The 24,929-nt window shown below is 46.9% G+C and overlaps 1 protein-coding gene across 1 annotated transcript in view; it reads left to right on the forward strand.

Annotated features, from left to right (window-relative positions):
• Window positions 1–24,929, forward strand: part of RGSL1 (regulator of G protein signaling like 1) — a 44,900-nt gene that overhangs the window by 14,174 nt on the left and 5,797 nt on the right. The window contains exons 8-17 of the mRNA XM_084851618.1: window positions 5,356–5,418; window positions 9,599–9,821; window positions 13,221–13,328; window positions 14,100–14,208; window positions 16,816–17,009; window positions 19,662–19,779; window positions 20,535–20,631; window positions 21,204–21,333; window positions 21,783–21,966; window positions 23,371–23,509. Of these exons, the coding sequence (XP_084707744.1) occupies window positions 5,356–5,418; window positions 9,599–9,821; window positions 13,221–13,328; window positions 14,100–14,208; window positions 16,816–17,009; window positions 19,662–19,779; window positions 20,535–20,631; window positions 21,204–21,333; window positions 21,783–21,966; window positions 23,371–23,509 (1,365 nt within the window). The remainder of the gene's footprint in view (window positions 1–5,355; window positions 5,419–9,598; window positions 9,822–13,220; window positions 13,329–14,099; window positions 14,209–16,815; window positions 17,010–19,661; window positions 19,780–20,534; window positions 20,632–21,203; window positions 21,334–21,782; window positions 21,967–23,370; window positions 23,510–24,929) is intronic.

Genomic DNA, 24,929 nt, shown 5'->3' on the forward strand with positions numbered 1-24,929 from the left:
AAGCCGATCAGCAGCAGATATAGCACACTTCCGGATGAAGCTTTTATCACAAGATCATCCTACATAATTTGCATAATTTTTCAGCGGGTCCTCCAGATGTCATCACCTTCCACTTGTAACCCTCCTTTGTTTCCTCACCACTTCTTCCATTTTTTTTTCTTACTGTAGAAAATCTGTTAAGGAGAAAAAGATGGAATTGTTGCAAATGCCTTTTGGTTGGTAGCACTAGATTCTCTCTGTCTCAAAGCACCCTGGGAGAATGCCTGCTTCACCACATCTGCCTTGTGCCCCTTCTGCCTGGATTCAGAGGTGTGTGGTGGTGTTGGCATCAGTTGCTTTAGCCCAGGAGTGGGGAACCTGTGCTGCATCTCCTGTCATCCCTGACCATTGGGTATGTTGACTGGTGCTGAATTGGAGTTTAACTGCATCTGGAGGACCACAGATTTCCGCTTCCTGTTCTAGCCAGCCACACCACATGGTCTGCCTGTGTCTGCGCACATATGTACACTACAGACTCAACCTCCCACTTTACCAAGGCTTCTGTTTCTGGATTCTTTGCAGGATTAAGATTGGCTTCTTTATGTGTGTGTTTTTTCCAGGGTTTTTCTTTCTGTTCCTTTTCTTATGTTCCATTACACAAGCACTAGGTGGCGCTGTGGTACAGCAAAATTACATAATTACACGGGGCTTTATCCCACCATTCACAAATATTACCAGACTTTTCTCATTAGAACCCCCCCCCCCCAGCTAAAATTGTTGCAAAGCGTGGGAGACACCCTGAGGGATGACGTGTAAAGTACCTGCAAACCACCATAAGTGAGGAATCATGAGCATGCAATAAATGCCTTGTGCAGAAAGGCTCTTCGACTCTTTATTGGTATGAATTGTCAGGACAGTGAATGCTTGGTGTGTTCTTTCCAATGAGCTCAGCAAAGAAGGGGACAGCTGCAGGGAACAGACACAGAAAAAAAAATGAGGGAAGAAAGGACAGGAGAGGGAATGGAGAGATGGAGGCGCAGAAGGACTTGTAGAATAGGGAAATGGAAAAAAGGAGATAAGAAGAGATGGGAGTGCAGAGAGACCATTAATGGTGCAGAGAGAGAAAAGAGGGGGCTACTGAGAGTAGAGGCTTCAGAGAGAGATGTGGATGCTGAAACAGAAAAGGAGGGATGTAAGAGAGATGGAGGTGCAGACCTTTGAGGTGCAGAGGAAGAGAGAAAGGACAGAGCACATACTATGGGGTGCCAAGAGCGGCTAGTCTCCACTATCTAGCAGCCACCTCTGGTGGCTTACTGCACAGGGCACAGGGTTGGGGAGGAGCAAACGGGAGATGGAGCCCCACCTTGCAGAAATATGTCCCCACTCACCTTTTGCATGCTTGGGGGTGGGGGCCCAGACATGTCAGAGGCAAAAGAGAGGGAGCTCCTGGAACTCAAACCCACACTGCAAATGTCACAGGGAAGTTCTCTAACTAAGGGAAAGGGCTGTAGCTTGGTGGTAAGGCACCTGCTTTGCATGCTAAAGACCCCAGATTCAGCCCCCAACATCTCCAGGTAGCCATTAACCAACTGTGCCATTTAGAATGGAGAGCCGCCCCAAGGGAAATCTGATGGACTTGGAGGTGAGTGGGGTCAGTCCACTGCGGACTTCACAGGTCAGACTCTTGAGAATTCGGTCCGGCTTGAGTCTGCAGCGGATTTCTCCACCATCCCTACCTGAACCCTGGAAAGGTGCTGCTGAGGCTACTGGTGCCACCAGTTAGTGATGACTGACAATACTGAGCCAGATAGACCAAGGGTAAGGTAGCTTCCTAGGAAAAGAGACTAATGAACAGAGGATGGATTAAAATTGCAGAAAAGCCCACAACCTTTTGCAGTTAATGTAACAATTCATCCTTCTTGAATTAATAAAAATGTAAAAGTAATCACCAGAGCGAGCTGAATTGTGCACCCTGGTCTAGTCGTTGCAGCTGTGGTGCTGCTTTTTGTGCGTTGTTTCTGTTGGCAAAACAACGATACACCTGATGAGGCTGAGCCATGTGACATCCTAGCCAGAGGAGCACACTTTAGCCTTGATAAATCACACTGGAGACTCTGGGTCAAAGGAATAAGAAATACATGTTGTATAGGAGGGTCCCCAACTCAAGATGGAGGGAGACCCAAAGAGAGGTCTCCTCTCTGAGAGGCAAGAGCATGAGGAAGGAGGAAGAGAGGTCAGCAACTCCAAGATTATCAGTCTACCATGGGAAAGAAGGTCAGCACAGATCAGAGGATGGTCTAGGAAGCTTGGAGGTCCTTTCTTTATTCTCTTTCCGTGCGGACACATCTGCCTTTCTCTTTTCTCTTTGAAGCTAGCTGAGTTGCACCCACACTTCCAACAGTTTTTGCATTTGTGTTATGTTTGTGTTATCTTTTTATTTAGATGTGCACATGGGCCCTGCCAGCTTGACAGGGTGACAAGAAAAGAATTCCTCTGCTATTAGAGCTTCTTTTAAGCCTGATGAGCTGACTAGAACTCCATTGCACGTACTTAGCTTGACCATGATCCAAAAGGGACAGGGCTCCTGCCCATTTAAGATTCCTGAAGCAGAGCAATATTCAAGTATGTGGGTTTCCTCATAACTGTGATGGAAGAAGTTGCACCTGTAGAATTCTGGGTTTCCCCGTAGTTCTTACCTGTTTTGAAGTGTAGTCACCCTCATTCTAGAGCAACTATTTGGGGTTTTAAAATTGGTCACAGACCTAGCAGCATTTCATTAGCTTTTCCTACAGGGCTATCCAACTGGCCAACTCAGACCTTGCAAATCCATCTGGGGGTTGTATATCCATACCCCCCTCCCTTCAATGAAAACATCACATAAAAATACAAATACCTAAACACCGATCCTGGCTCTACTAATGTTCCCTCTCTCTTGTGTTTTCCTTGTTCCTGTCCCAGGGGACAACTTGGATGGTTTTAAAGGTGGATTAGACACATTCAAAAAGTATAAGAGGCTATCAGTGGCTACAAGTCATGATGGCTATTATAAATTATCTCCAGTGTTGGAGGCAGGATGCCTCTGAGCACCACTTTCTGGGGAACAATAGTGTAGGAGTTTGCTATTGCACTCATGTCCTGCTTGTGGGCTTCCCTCAGGCAGCTGGTTAGGCACTGCATGAACCAGGATGCTAGAAACTACATAGGCTTTTGGTATGATCCAGCTCTTATATACTGCCTTGTTCCTGGGCCTCATAACCTGTTTTCCCATCAAGCAGGACACAAGCACAGTAGCACCCTCCCACTTGCGTTCCCCCAGCCACTGGTATTCAGACACACACTGCGGCTGAAACAGGTAGCCATTGATCTAAAATCTGAGCAGGAGCTAAACCTTTTAATGGCCATCAGCCCAGCATCCCTTTTCATTCAAGCTCTTCCCGCCACCACCACTATTGCATAGGCTGCCATGTTAGATAGAAGAAATCTGTGCTACCCGACCTTTTTAATGGCATAGCAACACTACCCTTAGCTGTGTACCCTTAGCACACTTTAGCTGTGGGCTTCTCCATGCGGAGCTTTTATCCTGCTATTGAGATTGGTTACTCATGGACATTTGTGGGTCCTTTACATGATGCTGTCGACCTCCAGGGCATTTCCTGTGCTAAATGACCTTTATCCCATTTTTTAAAAGATTGGAGGTAACTAGCTATCAAATTACAGCACATTGAGTTCCCTCCTGAAAAGAGGAAATCCTGTGATAAGAGGAGCCAGACCACATCACCATCTAGTGGCTGTATAAGGAAACATAGAACATGCAGATAAGGGGGTAGGGGGAAGGGAAGCTCATGTAAAGGGAGCCCGTCGTGATCCTGCATTTAAAACGGAAGCAGAAAGCCCCAATCAAGTTGCAGGATTTTAGCCTGGTGTAGAAGTGCTCTGTATGTCCTTCCCAGGTCCTGCTGGCATAGTATTATGGGGTATGACAGTTGCTGTCTGGCTTACATTTATTTTATTCATTTATTACATTTCTATACTGCGCAATAGCCAAGGCTCTCTGGACAGTTCACAACTGCAGAGCAGGGATGGGGGACCTTTTTTGGCCTGAGAGCAGGATTCCATTTGGGAGAAGCTCACGGGAGCCACAGTTCAGTGGTGGTCAGGTCCACAGGCAAAAGGATTGAGCTATAGGTAAAAATGAGTGGGGATGAAAATATCCCCCCAAAACACCTCATTTTATTGATACCAATTTATAGTAGGAGGCAAGTCTACTCAGAAGTAAGCATGAGCAGCACATCAACGCAAAAATAAGCAGGACAAGCCTCTGCATGTTTACTCAGATGCAAGCAGGACTAAATAACTCGGCAGCACTTTCAAATTGCATTCCAAATATCAATCCTATTAATGTCTACTCAGAAGTAAGCATGAGCATCATGTCTACTCAAATGTAAACATGAGCATCATGCCTACTCAGAAGTAGGCAGGGCAACCCCCTGCATGACTATTCAGAGGTAAGCAGGACAAGGCTCAGACAGAAGCAGGACTAAATCACTCAGCAGCACCTTCAAATTTCATTCCAAATGCAATTTGAAGGAAGGAGCACAAGGTGCGGAAGGAAGCAGGACTGAATCACTCAGTAGCTTCCTGCCCTGGCCCCTCTGCCTCACATGGGAAAGCTCTTATCTCCAAACAGCAGCTGGGAGATAGACAGCCTCTTTCAGTGCTATGCAGGGAAAAGCACTTACCTCCCATCAGCTGCTGCTTGGAGATAAGAACTTTCCCCTCCATGACAGAGGGCCAGGGGCCAGGGGAAGAAGCTGTCAGGCCAGATGAGGAAACTCTGTGGGGTCCTTATCAGGCCCATGGGCCTGCTATAGAGGAAACGTTTCTCTCTGACTGCAAAGTGGTTAAGGACGCAATCCTATGTTGATAGTTGGCCTCCTCTGAAGTTGGAGGCTGCCTGGTGATCCTTGCCTCCATGCTCCAGCCACCCTGCATTTCTGCTAGACAGGCTTTGGAGAGGGAGGGAAGGAGGCTGAGGCAAGCATAGGAAGCTGTGTTGGGCAGCTTCCCCGGGCCCCACCCTGCCCCGGGGACCGTCCTCTTTTCCCTGTTTCCACACTCAAGTTTCCAAATGTGCAGAGGTAGCTGGCATGGTTCTCTCCGTACCGGCTGAGGGGGAGGGGAGCAGGGTTTACTGGCGCCAAGGTCAGAGCCAGTAAACCGTACAATCCTATGCTCCCCCAGACACTGTCTAGGGGCCATAGGATTGCTCCCTCATTACATTAAATGGCTTGCTTGCAGGACACCAGAAAGCTGGTGCCTTTTGCCTAAAATGGAAAGACTATCTACTTCAGGCTATGTTCTCATGTTCCTTTTTAGATACTCAGCTTCCTCTATGAGGAGTTCCTTCAGCATGATGACAAGATGTTCCTGTATTATGTGGTAAGGTGGAGCTACTGAGGTAGTGAAGGCCTCATCAGGTGTCTCTGAACTTCTCAGAGCTTGACCAAGGGGTTGCGTCAGACATTCCATTTTGGGCTTGGAAAAAGGTTGTTCTCAGCTGACCAACTGTAGCTTGGGATTGGACACGAGGGAGGAGGAGATCTCCAAGATACATGATTTCCCCACAGGTTAGATTACAGTTGGTGTTTACTTATAGCAGCCTTCCCTGTTCTGGTGTCTTTCAGATGTTCTAGATAGCAACTCTGATGGGACTGGATTGGGGAAGACTGACGTATAACACGGTGGCTGAACATCACTAGGCTATGCGCCCTAGATTTCTCCCAGGAAGGCACTTCTGATTTCTAACTCCAACTTATTGTTTTAATTTAATTCATATCACACCTTTCTGGCAAAAAATGGCACTCAAGGTGGCAAACAATAAAATCCACTAAAATAAAACAACATCTTAATTAAAACCTAACACAAAAACAAATAAATTATAAACACAACAATAGAAGAAATAAACAGCACCAACCAATTAAATCCCCTTTCAGGAACAGACCAGCTTATTTGTCAAAGTCCTCCCTAAATAAAAACGTCTTTGCCTACTGCCTTGTGCTATAGTACTTCTGTGTTCATATAAGATACCCACCTATTATATTAACTAGGCCAAATATTAGAAGCTAGAACCAACATTCTCCCTCCTGTTTATTTCCTTGACTGCAATTCTGTGCTGTTTTTGTTTGCTAATAAGCCTAACATTTTGGTTTAATTAAACTGGTGTGTCATGATCTGGGGGGAATTCTAACTAATCTTGGCCACCCCATGTTAACACCTTGGTCCTCTCAGACAAGTAATTGAAAAAGTGTCCGCTAGCCTGCTGGGGGAGTTGGGTGGTTAGAGACTAGAAACTGGTGAAGCTGTAAATCAGGTCTGACTCCCCAATACTGCTTAAGAGTTCTGCTGTTCTTTAACTCAGTAAGTGGTGACAGCTATTGACTTTTTGATACTTCAGGGAGAGATGAGTCCCACTGGTAAAGCTGGAGCAGTGTCACAGCTATATAATTAGGCTTTCAGAGTGATTCCCTAGAGCAGGGGCAAGCAACCTAGTGCCCTCCAGATATTTTGGACTCCCATAATCCATGGCCATTGCATATGATGGTTGTGGCTGATGGGAGTTGTAGTCCAAAGTGTCTGGAGGGTGGTAAGTTGCCTACCCCTGCCCTAGGGAGCCCTGCTCTGGCAGAATAGTGAGCTAGGTGTGCTGTCTGTTTTTAGAGCAGGTTTCAGGTGTGGGATAATAGGTGCAGAGTTAGGGCATTTGCCTTGGGTAGCATGTCGAATGAGGGCCAAACTACATGTGGCATTAGTCACGTGTTTAAACAAGCATGCTCAAAGAGCCTGCTTTTATTTTAGAGACAAAGCAGCCATGCAATCCCGGTCTGGAATGGGTTCCCAATCTGGATGAGGGCCCTGCGCCGGTATTCTACTGAAAATCGCCCCTCTCCCTGGCTGCTGTTCATCCTTGAAGGTGCTCTTCACATTAAACAGTATAAGAACATAAGAAGAGCCATGCTAGATCAGACCAAGGGTCCATCTAGTCCAGCATTCTGTTCACACAGTGGCCAACCAGCTGTCGGCCAGGAACCCACAAGCAGGGCATGAGTGTAACAGCACCCTCTCGCCCATGTTTCCCACCAACTGGTATACATAGGCTCACTGTCCCTGGTACTGGAGGCAGCACATGGCCATCAGGACTAGTAGGCTTTGATAGGCTTTTCCTCCAGGAATTCGTCCAGCCCCCTTTTAAAGCCATCCAAATTGGTGGACATCACTACATCCTGTGGTAGCAAATTCCATAGTTTAACTATGGGGGCACTCCCTGGGGGCAAAAAAACAGGGGAGTGACTTTCAGCAGAAAACTAGAGCAGCCTTGATCCCAATTGGGAGCAGGTTCTGGATTGGGGCCCTCCTGCTGCTTTTTCTCCAAAATAAAAGCAGTCAGATTAAGGGCTCCTTCACACCAGGCTTTCATCCTGCGATTGAGATTGCTCCTTCACGGAAGTTTGCAGGCTCTTTACATGAATCAGTGATCATCCAAGGCATCTCCTACACTAAATTTCCCTTGTTCCGTTTTTAAATAGATCGTAGATAATGAGCTATCAAATCAACTCACTGTGTTTCGCTTGAGTTCCCTCCATGAAAAGAGGAAAAGCGGCAAGAAGAGGAGAGAGATCAATGAAAGATAATGGAAGACTCAGATACGGGGAGAAGGAGGGGGAAGGGGGTGAGGGAAAAGGAGGCACGTGAAAAAGGGAGTCGTTGTGATCCTGCATTTAAAATGGAAGCAGAAAGCCCCATTTAAAATGCAGGATTTTAGGCTGGTGTAGAGATGCCCTAAGCCAACACCACATGAAGTTTGGTCCTAAGTGTGTTGAGCAGGGGTGGTCAACTTGAGGCCTTCCAGATGTTTTGGCCTACAACTCCCATCAACCCTAGCCAGCATAGCCAATGGTGAGGGGAGTTGTTGGCCAAAATATCTGGAGGACCACAAATTCCCAACTTCTGGAGCAACTGGTAACCTGAGGGGGGGGGGGCTACATTCCACCCTAGTGGAGTGGCAGGACAGGAGAAAGCTCGGACCAGAGGAGCCTGAGCTCTCTTCTCACCTCTTGTGCTGTGTATGTTGGGGGCGGCCTGTGGCACTGTGCTTAAAAGTTGTCTATACAGCTGGTTGATGGAGATAGAGGGCTCCAGTTCAACAGGTTGTGCCAGCTAGCTCTGGGAGTGAAGTGACGACTCCTCCTCCTTATGGAGGCTATTTCTCTTAGGGTGGCCACTTATGCATTGCAAAAAAAAAAAAAAGGAATTTCATCACCGAAAGGGACAAAAAAGGGCAGTGCTTTTGCACATGTAAATGTGTAGAAATAATAGCTATCATTTCAACTGAAATACTATACATCTTACCATACAACCAGGAGCCAATCTACATGCAAACGGGTTTTGAAGCGGTTCCATTTAAATTCAGATTTTCATGAAATTGGGTTAGCTTCTCCTGGGGCAAACAGTAGCCAGTAATGTGGTGTATACACTAAAAAATCCGTTTGCATGGAATAAATGAGTAGGACTGAACGTCATCAGATGGGTAGGTGCAGGGAAGCAAGGAGGCATGCTCTCTGCCCCCCCCCCCCGCCCCCAGTGAAGCTTTTACAATCAGCAAGGCTCTGCACATCTTTGCACCTCCATACATAACAGCCTCCTTATGCTCCCCTCCCGACTCTTGCGCTCAGTGAATATTGAAAGGGACAGGCAGTGACTGTGCGCAGTGTTGAAACAGCGTTCTTTCAAAACAGCAGGGATGACTCCCACCCCCAAGGCAATGAGTTACTTCTGGGCAAACATAAGCCCCCACCCGATGCAACTCTTCCCTTCCGCAAAGCAGTGCCGCTTCCATCAGCCTGTGCTGAAGCCAGCTGAGGTCACATGGACTCCCAAACTACATTGAAGCCGCTGTGACTGGAAAACCTGCCACAAAGAGTTTTTTTTTAAAAAAACTGGATTTAGGGCCAGAAATGCCACATTAGCTACGGAGAGGGGTATCCGTCATCTGACAAGATGGACTTGGGGGCGGAGCAGAACCAGAATAAAAATCCGGTGTAGATGAGCCCCAGGTGATCTGTCTGCCTGCTCAGTCTGCTGTCCGGGTGGTAACTATTGATGGGCAACTTCAGGGCCCCAACTTCCCTCCTTATGATTCTTTGACCTTAAACCAGACTTGGACTGAGCAGCCCATCAAACAGAGGACACGTTCAAACAGAGGACTGTCCTCTGCCAGCTCTCCAAAATAGAGGACTGCCCTTTGTAACATAGGGCACCTGGTTGCTCTGCTCTTTGCCTGTGTTGGGCAGGGTAGGCAGGAAGGGAGTGACTGCAGAGTCAAAGGGGGAAAGCGTGGGGAAGGTCAGAAATGCCTAGGACAATCCCCACACTATGGACCTGTATCAAAGCGTCATAGTCCTTTTAATCCAGCACTCGTCACTTTAAAGCCGCCTTTCAAGTGGCCATCCTGTCTGGGGGTGATGGGGATTGTAGCCCAGGACATCTGGAGGGTGCCAGCTCGGGGAAGATGGCATTAAATATCCACACAGACCTACACTGTTCACATTGTCTGTCATTGCAGAGTGGCAAGGAAAAGAAACCCGGCAAAGAAGAGCTTAATGAAAAGGAAGAGATCCTTCGCCTGATCCGAAGGATAATTGAGTCTGTGCATCTGAGCCAGGCCTTGGCTGGAATGAAAGACTTTGATCCGCTTACTGGAGAGCACTGGCAAATGCTGGGCACTCAGGACCTGCACATGGGGGGCTCTATCTACATGGAGGTGGAGCCTGTTGTGCGAAAGCTGGGTAAAAATAAGAGTTGTCCTCATGGTTCAGTGTTTAATTTTCTCAGATAAGAGTAAGTTTGCAGGGCTGGCCACTTAGAGCATATCCATACTACATACTTAGAGTGATTTTATATTGTAGCTGTCATGTCTTCCACCCTAAAATAATCCTGGGAATTGTAGTTTGGTGACAGTTCTCTGCTCACAGTTAGCCAATGCCTTTATTAGGGCCAACCAAAATATCTCAAAAGAGTGTGCAAGCTTTTGAGTTCTCTAGAGTTCTCTTTGGCCATTTCTACATGAGCCATTTATCGTACACTTGTGACTGGTCACTCACAGAAGATCACAGGTCCTATTCATGACGCCTTCATTCTCCAGGGCACCTCCCACTCTTTGCAAGCTTTGTTGAGTTTTTTTTCCATGATGACAAAAATCCGGCATTTTCTCTCCTCCTGCTATGAACTGCAGTAAATCTATGGTGTACTGATGAAATGGCGCTTTATAGCAGCAATAGCACTGCGCCATCTGGTGGCTTTATAATGAAACATATAGAACTTGCCCAGAAAAAAAGGAAAGGAACTGATCGTAATCCCACAAGGAGTCGGGAAGCAGAAGCCCCAGTAAAGTTGCAGGATTTTAGCTTCATGTAGAGAGAGCCTTTGTCAAGCTCGGTGGCACAAAATGTAGGGGGTGGAGGGACAAAACAAGGAAATACAAAGATTAGGCTAGATATTGTGTCCATGAGGTCTGAAGCTTAAGTCTCAGACTGAATGAATGAGTCACTGGTGTGTTTACAGCTAGCATTCTGGGTCAAAGAAACAATGGCTGACCCCCATTTCGGAAAATACAAATGCCAGGTGTAACTCAGATCTGTGTCTTGCACTGGGCGAAAAACACACAGGTTCCTGAGTAGGCAGAGAGCAGAAGAGAAACATGATGATCTTCATATTATCCAAGCTAGAGATTAATTTTAGGTGGTGAACTAGGTTAAAAAGTCAGTCGAAACCAAATTGTTTAGCACATTAGCTAGTGGTTGGAGGCAATGGAACCCTCAAACAGCAAAGACCCTCTTCAGGGGGTTGAAAATAATTTTCCTCTGGTGGTAGATTCCACCCTGAAAGGTTAAAGACAGTATTCTCCAAGGCACATAAAACACAAAGGTAGCAGCACTGGTTGAGGAGGGAAAAAATCCAAAATCCATAGTTAGGCAATACCTTCATTAGGACCAATTAAAATGTCACAAAAGCGTGTACAAGCTTCTGAGTTCTGCAGAACTCTTCTTCAGGCTAGATGAACAAAGAACAGGCCGGGTGGGAAGTACAAAAGATCACCCAAAAGGTTGTGGCTGTAAAGTCTGTGGCGTAGATGACTCATTCTCAAGATGGATATTGGAGATTGAATGAATTTATCACTAGTAGTTGTTGCAGATATCAGATTACACCTAGCATCCTGGAACAAGGATAATTCTCTGTTAAGGATTTATTGCCCAACTTTCAAAACTTAGTGGGACTCTTATAAAGGGAAAATGCAAGGAACATCACGTTGATGTAAATACAAAGACATAAAACACAAAGTTCACATACACACACATACATACACACACCGCAAGGGAGGAGAGATGGAGGGTGCTTCCAGATGAGGCTTTACTGTACAATCATCCTGCCTCATTCACAAAATTTTAGGTGTGTGTGTGTTCCAGAAGTTATTCTCTTCCATTTGTAACCCTCCTGTGTTTTCCCACTGCTTTTTCAGGTTTTTTTCTTATCATTCAAAATATGTTTAGGAGGGGAAGATGCCTACCTTCAGGGTGCCTCTCGACCTTTAGCACTAGGAGCTGTCGTCTGGAAGCACCCATCGTTACTCATGACTAGCTAGATGGCTACTCTAGGAATGCTCACAAGGGAGACCTGCTAGTGGCCTTAGGAACAAGATTTCAGCCTGGGCCCCAGCAGTGTAAGGCTGCCAGATCTCTGAGACACAGACCCTGAGATGCAGGGGGGTTCATTGGAGCACAGAGATAGTGGGCCAACAGACTTGTGGTTATGCAAGGGTTGTTAAACCCTCAAATAACCCTCGGTGGCCAGGTTCCCACAACACAACCTCCACTCAGGGCTGCATATTCAAAATGTCACCCAGCACACACTGCTGCTCATCAGGGGTGTTGTGCACACAGGGTCAGTGCCTGGTAGCTCAGAGGGCAGAACCTGATGGGATGGGACAGCACCTGGTGGAGGACTATGACTGGTGCTGCAGGTGTGGACATCGATGGGGTATGTGGGTCGAGCAAATAGCTGAAGCTCTCATCAAGTCAAACACCCAATAGCCTGCCCACCTCATTCTGGACCCCCGGCCTGAGATTTAATTCCTTCCTCTGGTGATCCTGAGAAGGTGGCTAAAACCCTGAACCGTGACCAGACAACCTGCAGAAGGACCCTGAACCAGCAGTCTCTTACAGGCACCTTGCATATGCTCAAAACACCCTATTCTGTACTGCTGTTAAATTTTGTTAAATGTGCACTAGACATCTTTGGACTTCAGCTCCATACTCTTTCTCTCTAGAAATTAAATTTCTGAACTGGGAGGTATGGCGGCGGGGGGGGGGGGAGGTGCATGCATCTTGTCTCCAGTGTACATGCACCTGAACGCAGCATGCACATGGACGCAAAATGCCAGTATACAGCTTCCCTTTCATTTTGCCAACCTATCCAGATATAGCAAGCTATTTGATTAATGTGTCTGAGTTGCAGGTAGTTTTATAAGCATAATCAGATCCATTATGAGATTAAACATTTATAAGGTTTTGATTTTTGTTGTTGTTATGGCCAGTTTACTGACATCCCCTGCTTTCTAAGCTGCAGCAGGACAGGGTATTGCAGAGTCCATGCAATGAATATTGTGTACAGAAAGCAGAGAAGAGCCTTCAGCAATTTGTAAAGCAGGAATGGGCAGCAGGGGTGTGTTTGTATGCGGAGCTCAGACAGTGATCCTTGGTGTGAGAATAGGGGATTGGATCCAGACTAAAGTAGTCACACTTCATTTCTATTGAAATCACTGATACACGTTAGCCATGGCTAAGTTTTTACACTGATTTCAGTGGCATCTAAGTGCAACTAACTAGAACCAACTTGGGGAGATTTCAGGTAGACAAGAGTATACCATTCCTATTTCATACGTGAAATGCCAGAGGGTATGCTTTTAACCGCAATGGCCTATGTTTGTGATCCCATCTCAGCTGCTTTTAACAACATCCTGTTTTTAACAACATAACAATATATGTACATGATGCTCCGTTACACACAGACTCCCAAACTTTCAAGTGTGGGGTGTACACAAACTCTCAATGTTCAATCGCTTTGTCTTGGCTGCAGGGACCAAAAATGCTAATAACCTCCCTGCTTCTTCTTTTCTCCCATAACAACAGATTACAGCAGCATGGCATTTGAGGAGTTGGCCCAATTGAACCCAAAGATGGCCGTGGAACTTCTTAGTAAGAACTTCAGGGCATTCTGCAGGAGGTGTCCATCAGGCGGTGAGTCCCTGCAGTTTTGGAAACAAGGTAGTCTTAGGGCTTCTCCACATGGGGCTTTTATCCTGCTATAGAGATTGGTTACTCACCGAAGTTTGCAAATCCTTTACATGACGCTGTCAACCTCCAGGGCATCTCCTGCGCTAAATTACCTTTATCCCATTTTTTAAAAGATCGGAGATAATGAACTATCAAATTACAGCGCATTGAGTTCCCTCCTAAAAAGAGGAAATCCTGTGATAAGAGGACCTAGACCACAGTGCCGTCTAGTGGTTGTATAATTAAACATATAGAACATGCAGATAAGGGGAAAGGGGCGGGGGAAAGAAGCACGCCTAAAGGGAGTGACCCTACATTTAAAATGGAAGCAGAAAGCCCTGGTAAAGTTGAGGGATTTTAGGCTGGTGTAAAAATGCTCTTAATCTGGCTCCTGAGCAAGCAGGGAGGAGAACAGAACTAAGCTAAGGCAGAGGCTCAAGTACAGGAGAGACTACAGAATGACAGCACATGCATGTCTTAGTAACGTCTAGCTCTGCCCTGAGAAGGAAAAAGAAAAGGGCAGACGAAAGAAAGTGTCCTGCAGGCAACCTTAATGAGTTGCCTCCAGAAATCAGTCCTTGCTAAACTCATGAGGTCTTGCCAAGGTCATTGCCTGAGAACTTAACCTTGGCCTAAAATCCTCTGAGCATCACTCGCTCCCAAGAGTCGGCCTTGCAGGGGTTGTTATGACAAGACTTGCATTCACCTGGGCATACTACTTCATTTCCCCTGTAGGAGTGTTTGTTCGGCCCTTGGTGGCAAGGAGGAGCCTCCACTGGACCAGATCAAGTTTGTCCTTCATGAGAAAGGGTGCTACCACAAGAAAGTCCCTTTTGAAGCCCAGGTATTACACCATAGAGATATGTCGTGCTGTTCAGTTCCAGTGCTCAGGGCCAAACTAGCCATGCAGAGAATTGTGCGAATGCAATTAATGGGCACCTTTTTTGAGGAGAATTGTATGAATGCAATTAACGGGCACCTTTTTTTGAAGAGAATTATGTGAATGCAATTAACGGGCACCCTTTTGAGGAAGATTGAGCAAATGCAATTAACGGGCACCTTTTTTGAGGAGAATTGAGTGAATGCAATTAACGGGCACCTTTTTTTGAGGAGAATTGTGTGAATGCAATTAGCAGGCACCCTTTTGAGGAGAACTGAGCAAATGCAATTAACTGGCACCTTTTTTGAGGAGAATTGAATGAATGCAATTAACGGGCACCTTTTTTGAGGAGAACTGTGAAAATAACGGGCACCTTTTTTTGTTCTCTGCCACCCTAATCAGCCACAGGATGGTGGGGGTGGGGAAGGAACTCATCCTGGCTGGCTCTGATGCTGCTCTTTGTCTTTCAAGAGAAGCCTCCTTTGGCACCAGTGGGAGCTTCCGTTGAAATGCAAACAGCAGCTTCCAAGAGGAGAAGGGATTTTTTTGGTCAGGGCAGCTGCTATTTATATAACAAAAACGTGCATGTTAATTGCAGTCACATAATTAATATCATGTCTAGTTTGGTCCTTGGTTACTGCCTGTACTCTCCTACCAATACCATCCTCCAGGATGTTCATGGGGTAGGAACAGGCAGGTCTTCAGAGAGCTGAATGTGGGCAGTGCAGGGGCGGGGGGCGACAATTTAGGTGTTGTTGTCTGTGGTCTGCACAATGACCATACCACCATCTCTTGTCAGATAGGCTTTAAAGGTTCATGGCTGCAACCCTGTACACCCTTCCCATTGAACTCAGTAGAACTCCCTTCAGAGTAGACATGCAAAGGATTGTGCTGTAAAGGTTACAGTGCAGCCTTCCCCAACTTGGTGCCCTCCAGATTTGTTGGACTACAACTATCATAATTCCCAGCAATGGCCACACTGGCTGGGAATTATGGGAGTTGCAGTCGAACACTGGGGAAAGCTGCTACAGTGCTTCTGAAACCTGCAAATCTATTTAAAGTATGTGAGAGTCGAACACAACGATTGAGTGTGTACACCACGGGTAGCAAGGGTGCCCCACTCGTGCCCACATTCAGCCTTCTGAAAATGCAAACAGCTGTGTCTCTAGAAAAGACCCTCCCCAGTCCTGCATTGAAGGAGGCAGAGCTCTGTGCTCAGAACAAGTCATGCAAATGTGGAGATTTAATCCTGCTGTTTTTCATGAGCTTGTTAAACGGGCCAACTTCAGTATTTGTGTTTTTTTGCACTGTTTGGACATTTTTGGCCCAAAGTAATAAGGACAGCAAGAGGAGATCAGAAAGAAAAGTGGTCGTACATATGGAAGAAGGGGGATGTAAGCATAGAGGGACATCCCTAGGAGAAGCCTAGAAGGAAGGTCAGGGAGCCACAAAGGTCACAGAAGGCCTCTGCCACATGGAAGCAGGAGTCTTTCTTCAAACAGTGCCTGGATGTTTTGAAGCAGGCAGCCCTCAGTTCATCTCATTTCTATCCGTCCCTTCCTCCAGATTGCTCAGGGCAATGTACGTGGAGATCGCCCCATTCCATTCTGTGAAGTCAGCTAGGCGGAAAGGTAGTTACTGGCTCAAGCTCACCCAGTGACCTTTCTAGCTCAGTGCGGGACTTGCACCCAGTCTCTCTGGTGTGAATCCACACCCTATCGACTACTGTCAGGGTGGAAACTGAGCCAATAGAGCCCCAGAACAGTTCTGATTCTGAGGAGGAACAGCAATCCGTGGGAGAGGAGCTCGCTCATCTCTCACAAGCACAGCAGCTGGCAGAGATTCCTTCCTGCCAGCATTCCTGGGATAGATAGTGACTCTGGCAGTGAGAGAGCGCTGGAGGGGGGCTTGCTGGATGCCCGGCGCAGACGCAAGGAGCGACAACAGATGGAGGGTGCGGAAAGGAGGCGTAGCACTCGTTTGGCGTGCAAACAATGGTCGCATCCCGAGGACCCAAGGGAAAGAGGGAGGATCTCTCCCTAGCCCATAAGTTCAGGGTCTTCCCGTGATTCTCCTTCAAACGGGGACCAACGGCTTTACCTGGAGCTTAGGCTACTCTGCTATCTTTCCCCAGTGCAGTTCCTTGCTTAGTCGCTGGTGATTTGTATCTGAAAGAGTCATAAAGGAATAAAGGAATAAAGTCTCGGAAAGAATTCCTCATCATCTGTGTCCTGAGTTGGCTATTGGTGGGGACTGCAAGAGGCAGCTAGGGCGCTCCTGACAACTACATTTCACTGGCTCTCATGAGGCCCAGAAACTTGATTTTAAAGGAAAGAGGAGCTTTTCAGGAACCTAACACTGTGCAGAGGTCAAAGGATTGGGGAAATCTTCATTCTGTAACCCGCCTTAAAATGGGGTGGGTGGGGAGGGATGGGGAAATCTTCATTCTGTTTATTTGTTTCTGTTTTCCATCATCATTTTCAACCTGGGATATTTCCCCGGGGCATCTGTGTGTGATCTGAACAGAAGAGATGGTGCCCCTTGCTGCCTGGTCTCTCCTTGCCATTTTAGAAACTTTTCGGAGGTGCTGCAGAGCCCCCTCCACTTGGACTACTTCCGGCACTTCCTCAAGATGCACTATGCCGAAGGCCCACTCCTTTTCTGGATGGCTGTAGAAGAACTCAAGAACGAGCCTAATGCCAGGGTTCAGCGTGCTCAGATCAATGACTGCGTCAGGACATTCTTCTTCAACGCTATCCCACCTGGTACGTAGGCCAAGCTCCTGTTCCATCTCACTCTGGCCCACAAATCAAGCCCCAGGCTCTGGAACCTGTGAGATAGGCCAGCTTGCCCCTGGGTCTGCCAGCTACAGGAGCTTCCACCTGTCTTATAGGTTAGGATGTGTATGTGGAGCTTCTTATTTATTATTTATTTATTATTAAATTTATTAATCGCCCATCTGGCTGGTCACCCAGCCACTCTGGGCGATATACAACATACAATAAAACAGTTTAAAACAATAAAATTCTACAATAAAAAACATTTTCTAAAATACCCTAACCCACCCCAAATGCCTCCCTGAACAACCACGTTTTTAATGCACGACGGAAGCTCATTAAAGAGGGGGTATGACGGAGTTCCCTAGGGAGGGAGTTCCACAGAGTGGGGGCCACCACAGAAAAGGCCCTCTCCCTCGTCCCCACCAGTCTAGCTGTCCTGGCTGATGGGACAGAGAGAAGGCCATCCGAGGCTGATCTTGTGAAGCGGCCTGTCTGGTGCTGCTGGAGGCGCTCCTTAAGATAGGCTGGGCCAGAACCATATAGGGTTTTAAAGGTCAAAACCAACACCTTGAATTTGGCCCGGAAAACAACTGGTAACCAGTGCAACTCCTTCAGCACTGGAGTGATGTGATCTCGCTGGCGGCTGCCTTTAATCAGGCGAGCTGCCGCATTCTATACCAGCTGCAGTTTCTGAACCGTCTTCAAGGGTAACCCCACGTAAAGCGCATTACAGTAGTCTAAACGAGAGGAGACCAGGGCATGTACTACCGATGGGAGCAGATGGTCGGGAAGGAAGGGGTGCAGCCGCCGTATCAGATGGAGTAGATACAGCGCTGTCCGGCTCACAGCTGACACCTGAGCCTCCATGGACAGCTGGGAGTCCAAAATGACCCCCAGGCTGCGGACCTGGTCTTTCAAGGGTAGCCGTACCCCATTCAACACCAGGTCAACATCCCCCAGCCTCCTCTTGTCTCCCACCAAAAGTACCTCGGTCTTGTCAGGGTTCAGCTTCAGCTTATTCCTCTCCACCCAGCCACTCACCGTCTCCAGACATGTGTGTGATACACCAGAACCCTTTGTGGTAGACCCTTGAGGCTGCAAGTAGAGCAGCCTTTCCCAAGCTGGTGCCCTCCAGAGGTGTTGGACTACAGCTCCCAGAATCCCCCAGCCAGCTATGCTGGGAGATTCTGGGAGCTGTAGTCCAACACCTCTGGAGAACACCAGGTTGGAGAAGGCTACAAGCAGAGGGAGAAAGGGCAGCATTGCTTTCCCAGGTCCCAGCACAGTACCTCCTCCAGGAAAGCCCATTGGTTCCTGCTCCTGATCTCGCCTGCTTAGAAATCCTTCCTGGTCAGGCCTGGGTGTACCTGAAAGAAGCCAGACTCTGCTCTTGCTTGTGTGACTCCCTAGCTTTGATGGAGGAGTTCTGCCCATCATCTTGCCTATCATTGCACTGCTTCCCTCCCTCCCTCCCTCCCTCTCAGTCTGTCAGCTTCGCTCTCTGCTTGCCCTGCCTTTGTGCATTCTCAACCCCTTGCTCCACTTGGGCTGATTTCTCAGTTCAGACCCTGGCTGCAAACTGACACTGCCTCCACCATGGCCTTTGTGTGGCTCAGCTGTTTTGCTCCATCTGACTCTAGTCTCTGTCCTTCTAGGACTCACAGGTCAGCTCCTCTATACTTGGCTACCTAGTCCCAGCAAGAATGGCACCTTCTGGTTGCTTCCACCTTGGTCCTCACCACCATGCTTCCTACTCTTCTTCTGCCCTGCCCTTGCCTTTTGCTGGAAACTGGAAATTGGAACCACAGATTCTCAGAGAAATGCCTTTCCCTTTGAGCTAAGGAAGGGTGGGGGGAGTGAGTTTTGTGAGCATTTTCATGCTCCTCAAACTGCACCCACCATTTTCAGTCACTTTTTCCAGGGGCACTTGCAAGGGTGTGAAAACGTTTCTGGGGAAAGGAAGATCACCAGGCTGATTCTTCCTGTTCTGCTGCACTATATTTCAGCAAGAATCTGTGCAGCAAAACCAAGAGTATCAGCTCAGAGGTACATCTGGATGAGTGCTGGAATGTACATCTAAGTACAAATGTGTGTCTGGACACATGTTTCTTTGCGTATTCTGATGTGACTGAGGGCATGTTTGCTCTCACTGTGATGTTATATTTACTATGTGGTCCCTGATTTGCTGGGGTCACATAGTGAAAATGAAACAGGAATCGACTTGGGGGAAAATGGCGCCAAGGTAGGAACAGACTATGCAGTGAACAGGTTCATAAATGACCTGTTCCACCACTACCCACCCATGAAATATATTTGTCCTCTCAGAATCATCACTCTGAAGTTGTTCATGGCTTGACATGCAGTGCAGAACTAAATTCCCTGCATAGAAAGCAAGCAATCTTACAGATAACCATTTTTCCATATATGTGGACCTGCTGTGTGGTAAAATTCTCCTTGTCACTAGGCAGAATAATATAGATAGCTGGCCTACCAAATGGCTACATGCAGTTTGTGCATGAGTTACTGCCTGTTAATGGTCATATATCCACACAGCATTACCCCATATTGCAGTGTTGCCAAGGGGCAAAAATAAACTAAGAAATACTGGGAAGTGTGTGTGCTTATTTTTTCACCTAGAGAAGCTGCTGCAGTGCGATGCTGACATTATCAAAGAGATCCCAAGGGCATATCTAGTCACTGTTCCCATGTTGGTCACAGCACAAATGGAAGTCATGAAGATCCTGGAAGAGAAATGGTGAGCAAAGTAGAAATGTAAAGACAGGCATGGTTTTTGTTTTTTAAAACCAAATTCTGCCTGAGTAAAATCATGGAAAATCATATTGTTTTGCATATTGTCAAACTTGTGAGGCATGGTGGAAAGGGCTTTGATATAACACAACCTAAGACAGCAATGAGATGATCTATTCCATCACATTTGTGGCCTGCAGAATGGCAAGGAATTACAACGGAGTGCTAGTTTAAGCTCCTTTGGCCAGAGATCCACCTTTTTCCAACCTGCTGTTCTGTGAATCACCCACGTACATTGATTGGTTTAGGGTGCAATCCTATGCAAGTTTAGACAGAAAAAAGTCCTACAACTCCCAGCAAGGCTAGCTGGGGAATGCTGGGAGTTGTAGGACTTTTTTCTGACTTTCCACAAAATGGAGCCCAATTTATATAATGCATATACATTACTAAGGGCATGATTCTATGCATGTTTAGACAGAAAAATGTCCTACAGTTCCCAGCATTCCACAGCCAGCCATGCTGTAGGACTTTTTTCTGTCTAAACATGCATACGATTGCACCCTAAATACATTAACGGGGAGGATTTAAGGAGTGTGGAATCATGTGCCAGCCCAATCTTGAGACAGGATCTGTTTGCTGCATCCAAGATTTTCATCAAAAATGCTTTGGGCAAGGACCAGGACAAACGGACAGACTACAAGTAAATTAGGGAGCAAATGAATTCCACCTTAACTAATTCTCCTTTTTTGCTGGACTTGGCAGGTTTAAAATGTATCAAGGCTTGTATCCTGAGACTGATCTTTCATTTGTTCCACCTGGTGGAAAGTCAAGGCGGGCTTCCATGATAAAGGATAAGATGGTGAGTGAAGGCTGTGGAGTGGGGATTTGCATTTATCTCCTTCTGCCTTAGATCTATACTATATTTGAAATTAAAAAGGCCTATGACCTGCTGACTTGGCTGACCAGAATCTCACCCTAAAAGTGAATATGAGCTTGACAGGCTCACAGGAGGGCGAGGATTTCAATTCCCTTTCCAACCGTGGTTAGAAGTGGGTTTATAAACTCTGGTTTGAGCTAACCATGGTTAGCATTAACATCAGTGCAGTCATAATGCTGCACCATAGTTAGCTCTAAAGAGAGGGGAGGGAAGGAAGGAGCTCATGAGTGTTCCCAATCTCCTATCCATGGCTGAGAGATTGGGAATGTTGTATCTGTACCAGGCTCTGGAGATGAAATGGAGTTTCACGCGAATCCAAAATATAGGACGTTTTCAGAAGCTGAAGTTTTCAATGTCAAAAGTCTTCAAAATTTGTGTTTGAAATGGAAGGCTTTTGCTAAAAATAAAGGAAGAAAAAAGAAAAGTGGCTTCTTGTCTTGTTGATGAACAAGCTGCATGGTGTTGCACAGAGCTAACAATGTTCTCTTCTCCAGAAAAGGTGCTGGTATGCTCTTGCTGCATTCGTCAGGACTGTTTGCAGGTTCCGGAAGGCAATGAGTTATGTGGCGCATCGCAAACTCTTTGAAGAATTCCTCCACCGGGAACTAAAAAACGACAAGGAAAGTGCGTCCTGAGTCTCTTACCTCATACAGGATTGGACCTGGGGAAGGTCATAGCAGGAGTCTTCCTGGGTTTCTTTCCTGCCCTTGCTTATTTAAGCTCTGCCTGCCCGCATGGCATCCCTGCCCCATTTTCAAGAATGCTTTGACTAAAGGAATGTTAACGCTACTTCCCAAAGAGCTACCTTTAGCTGAGATCATGTCTATAAAGCAAATATTGCTTGATATTATTATTAACTGGGATACAGTGGGTCTGAATTGCTCCAAGACTTTTCTGTTCAGAGCAGCTTGGACTCTCCTACCTTAATGAAACCGCCTAAGTCCTCTAGTGTCAAAGCATATTAGTTGTGCTGAATGTATGAATTGCTTCTTTTTTGTTTACACCACTGGTGGCCAGGAGTCAGATATTGTGAGAGATGCTGTGATGGGAGGACTCCCCTTTTCTCTCTCCAGATCTGCCAAGCCCAGGAGCTCAGACACGGATGAGCATGAGTGGACCTAGCGGGCGTTCTGGTGCATATTCTGGTGGGTCAGATGACATCGAGGTGGTACAAGCAAAGCGTAAGATATTTGGCACCCGCATCATCTTAGTCAACTTCCTGGTCAACGATCTCTATTTTTATCTGGAGATGGAGAAGTGAGTGAGTCTGTCCCCTGCTGTGCTATATATACCTCCCTTCCCCAACCTGGCACCCTCCAGATGTGTTGGACTACAGCTCCCAGCATGTCCCAGCCTGGGAAGGCTGCTATACACACTTCTTATTTTATTTTATTTTATTGATTGATTGCATTTCTATACTGCCCAATAGCTGAAGCTCTCTGAGTCATTCACAAAAATTAAAACCACAAAGTGCAGAATAAAACTAGCATAAAATATAAAAGCTTAAAAGTACAGTATAAAAGTACATCCAGAATAAAACCTAGCAGCAATGCAGAAATTTAAAATAGAGTAACAGATTTAAAACAGCAAAGTTAACAGGCTATAACACTAAAATGCAGGGAAAATAAAAAAGGTGTTCACATGGCACCTGAAAAGCACAATGTAGGCGCTAGGCGAGCCTCTCTAGGAAGCTCATTCCACATCTGGGGTGCCACAGCAGAAAAGGCCCTCTTCCTGGTAGTCACCCACCTCATTTCCTTTGGCAGGGGCTCCCGGATATGGACCCCTGAAGATGATCTTAGGGTCCAGGCAGCTACATATGGGAGGAGGTGATCCTTCAGATAACCTGACCCCAAGCCATTTAGGGCGTTTAATGTTAATACCAGCATTTTGAATCAGGCCTGGACATGGACTGGCAGCCAGTGCAGCAGGAGAAGTACTCGCATAATGTGATCTCATTGGCCGGTCCCCATTAACAATCTTGCTGCCCTGTTTTGGATCAGCTGAAGTTTCCAGACCATTTTTAAAGGCAGCCCCATGTATAATGCATTGCAATAATCCAGATGAGAGGTAATTGCAGTAATCCAGACTTCTTGTACTGTGGAAGTGGGACCCCATCCCACTTTCCATGTGAACGGGACAGTCATGTGAATAGAAACACTTGTCTGTCCCCATCACATCTAGCTTGGCCTGCAGAGGGAGCAGCCTGAATCTTGTGCTATAAGTAGTACCATATACACCAGTTTGGATTGGAGGCTCTGTTAAAGATGGTGTGTGGTTTTTTTCTCTCCTTCTGACATGTTCAGTACACCAGTCATGTATAGTCAGCTCCCAGGGCTTAACCATCACAACCTGAGTGAGCTTCTGCTTGCACTGGTTTCCTACCAGTTCACAAAATTAAGGGGCCAGTATGGGACTAGTGTTGAATTTACATGGCTATTTTCCTATTATCGGGGTGGGAACAGCCCAAGGGAAGAAGCAGCTCACTGACCCCAAATATTGCCTGTTGGATGCCCAATCTGAATCCAGTTTTAGTGTCTGGTTTGCAGCTACTGATTGCAATCCTTCTCGTTCTTGTGTTGGACAAAGGGTTGCTGTCCCCTTTGCCCACCCATCTCTCCTCCTTCTGTTCATGCCTGTGTCTGTCTGTTCCTGCTCCAGGTTTTTTCACCTGGCTGACTCGGTGGTTGTGCTGGCCTCCCTTGGGTTGTACACAGAAAAAGACATTGCCTTCCTGAAAAGCAAAGTGGCCACCATCAACAAACTCTTTTTAAATTCAGATATCCCACCTAAACTAAGGGTAAGAGGCCTGGAAGCAAATTTTCCAAAGCAGTGGGACTATAGGGTTGCAAAGTGAAGATGCTGGGGCTCCTAAGAGCCATGGATCAGACCAAGGGTCCATCTAGTCCAGCATTCTGTTCAAAGAGTGGCCAACCAGCTGCCCACAAAAAACCCACAAGTAGGACATGAGTGCAACAGCGCCCTCCCACCCATGTTCCCCAGCAACTGGTATACAGAGGCATACTGCCGAAGATACTGGAGGTAGCATATATCAGGACTGGTAGCCACTGATGGCCTTATCGTCTATGGATTTGTCCAACCACTTTTTAAAGCCATCCAAATTGGTGGCCATCACTATATCTTGTGGTAGTGAATTCCATAGTTTAACTATGTGCAGTATGAAGAAGTCCTTCCTTTTATCTGGTTCATGACACAGTACATGCATGGCCAGGGTGGGGGTGAGGGTGCAACGTCAAGGGATGGAAACAGGCAAGCATTTATGATGTGGTTGCCTTTTCAAATATCACCCCTTAACTACTGCACAGGAATGCTGGTGATCTGTAAACTCTTTGGTAAGGGTCAGCATGCTTCTATAGTAATGTTCTACAGCAGTAGCACCATTCTGAGATAACAGGGGAGCCATTGTTTTCTCATGCACACATCTGAGTTTAAGATCCCATGTGATCATTCCTCAGGACCACCTACGTAAATCTAGGGTTGACCTAGTGGTCCTAGGCACTGGGCAAAGGTAAATGCACATCTGCATAAATGCATATGTGCCGAGAACAGACATTCTGAAGGGTATGTCTGGTCCCCACCAACACTACTGTGTGGCTCACACTCCAGTCCTACTGGGGAGCTGTCCAGTGAATCAGAGGCCAGAGTTTTCAAGGTAACAGAAAAGCTGTCCAGTTGAGAGCTGAGCAGGGTGAGATGTAGCATCAGCAACTGCTAGGCACCAACTGAGCAGCTCTGAAACTGGCCCTGCTGCCCACCCCTTCCTGGTGTATCATCAAGGCCAAAATCCAGAGCATGTGTTAGATCTGGCTTCCTCTTCTCAAGTAGGGCTCAGGAATGGGAAGCTTCATGCTGGCCTTCAGGCAATGTCCTTTCAATCCTGGGCTCCCTCTCAGACTCACTGGGGTCCCAGGGATGACTTTGGTGGTTTTGGAGTTTGGGGGACCTGTCTGGGTGTGTTGGCTCCCCTGAATCTGTAGCCTTCCCCAGTGGGGCATCTTTCAGGGTGATGGCATGGTGTGAGGGGGGGAGTTATTGGTTTCTGCTGACTCCCCTGGAATCTCATGGGGGCTGTGGAGGTCAATAGCATCCTCCTCTGCAGAGGAGGATCCATTGAGTTCCAGGCTGGTCTTGACTGGGAGATGGTGGGGCAGGACAGGGCAAGACTGAGGCCTGATCCAGTGCCTAAGGCAAGTGGAAGA

The sequence above is a fragment of the Heloderma suspectum genome, chromosome 4 (assembly GCF_057233095.1).
Source record: "Heloderma suspectum isolate Gila_16-S chromosome 4, 16-S_ref, whole genome shotgun sequence".
NCBI lineage: Eukaryota > Metazoa > Chordata > Lepidosauria > Squamata > Helodermatidae > Heloderma > Heloderma suspectum.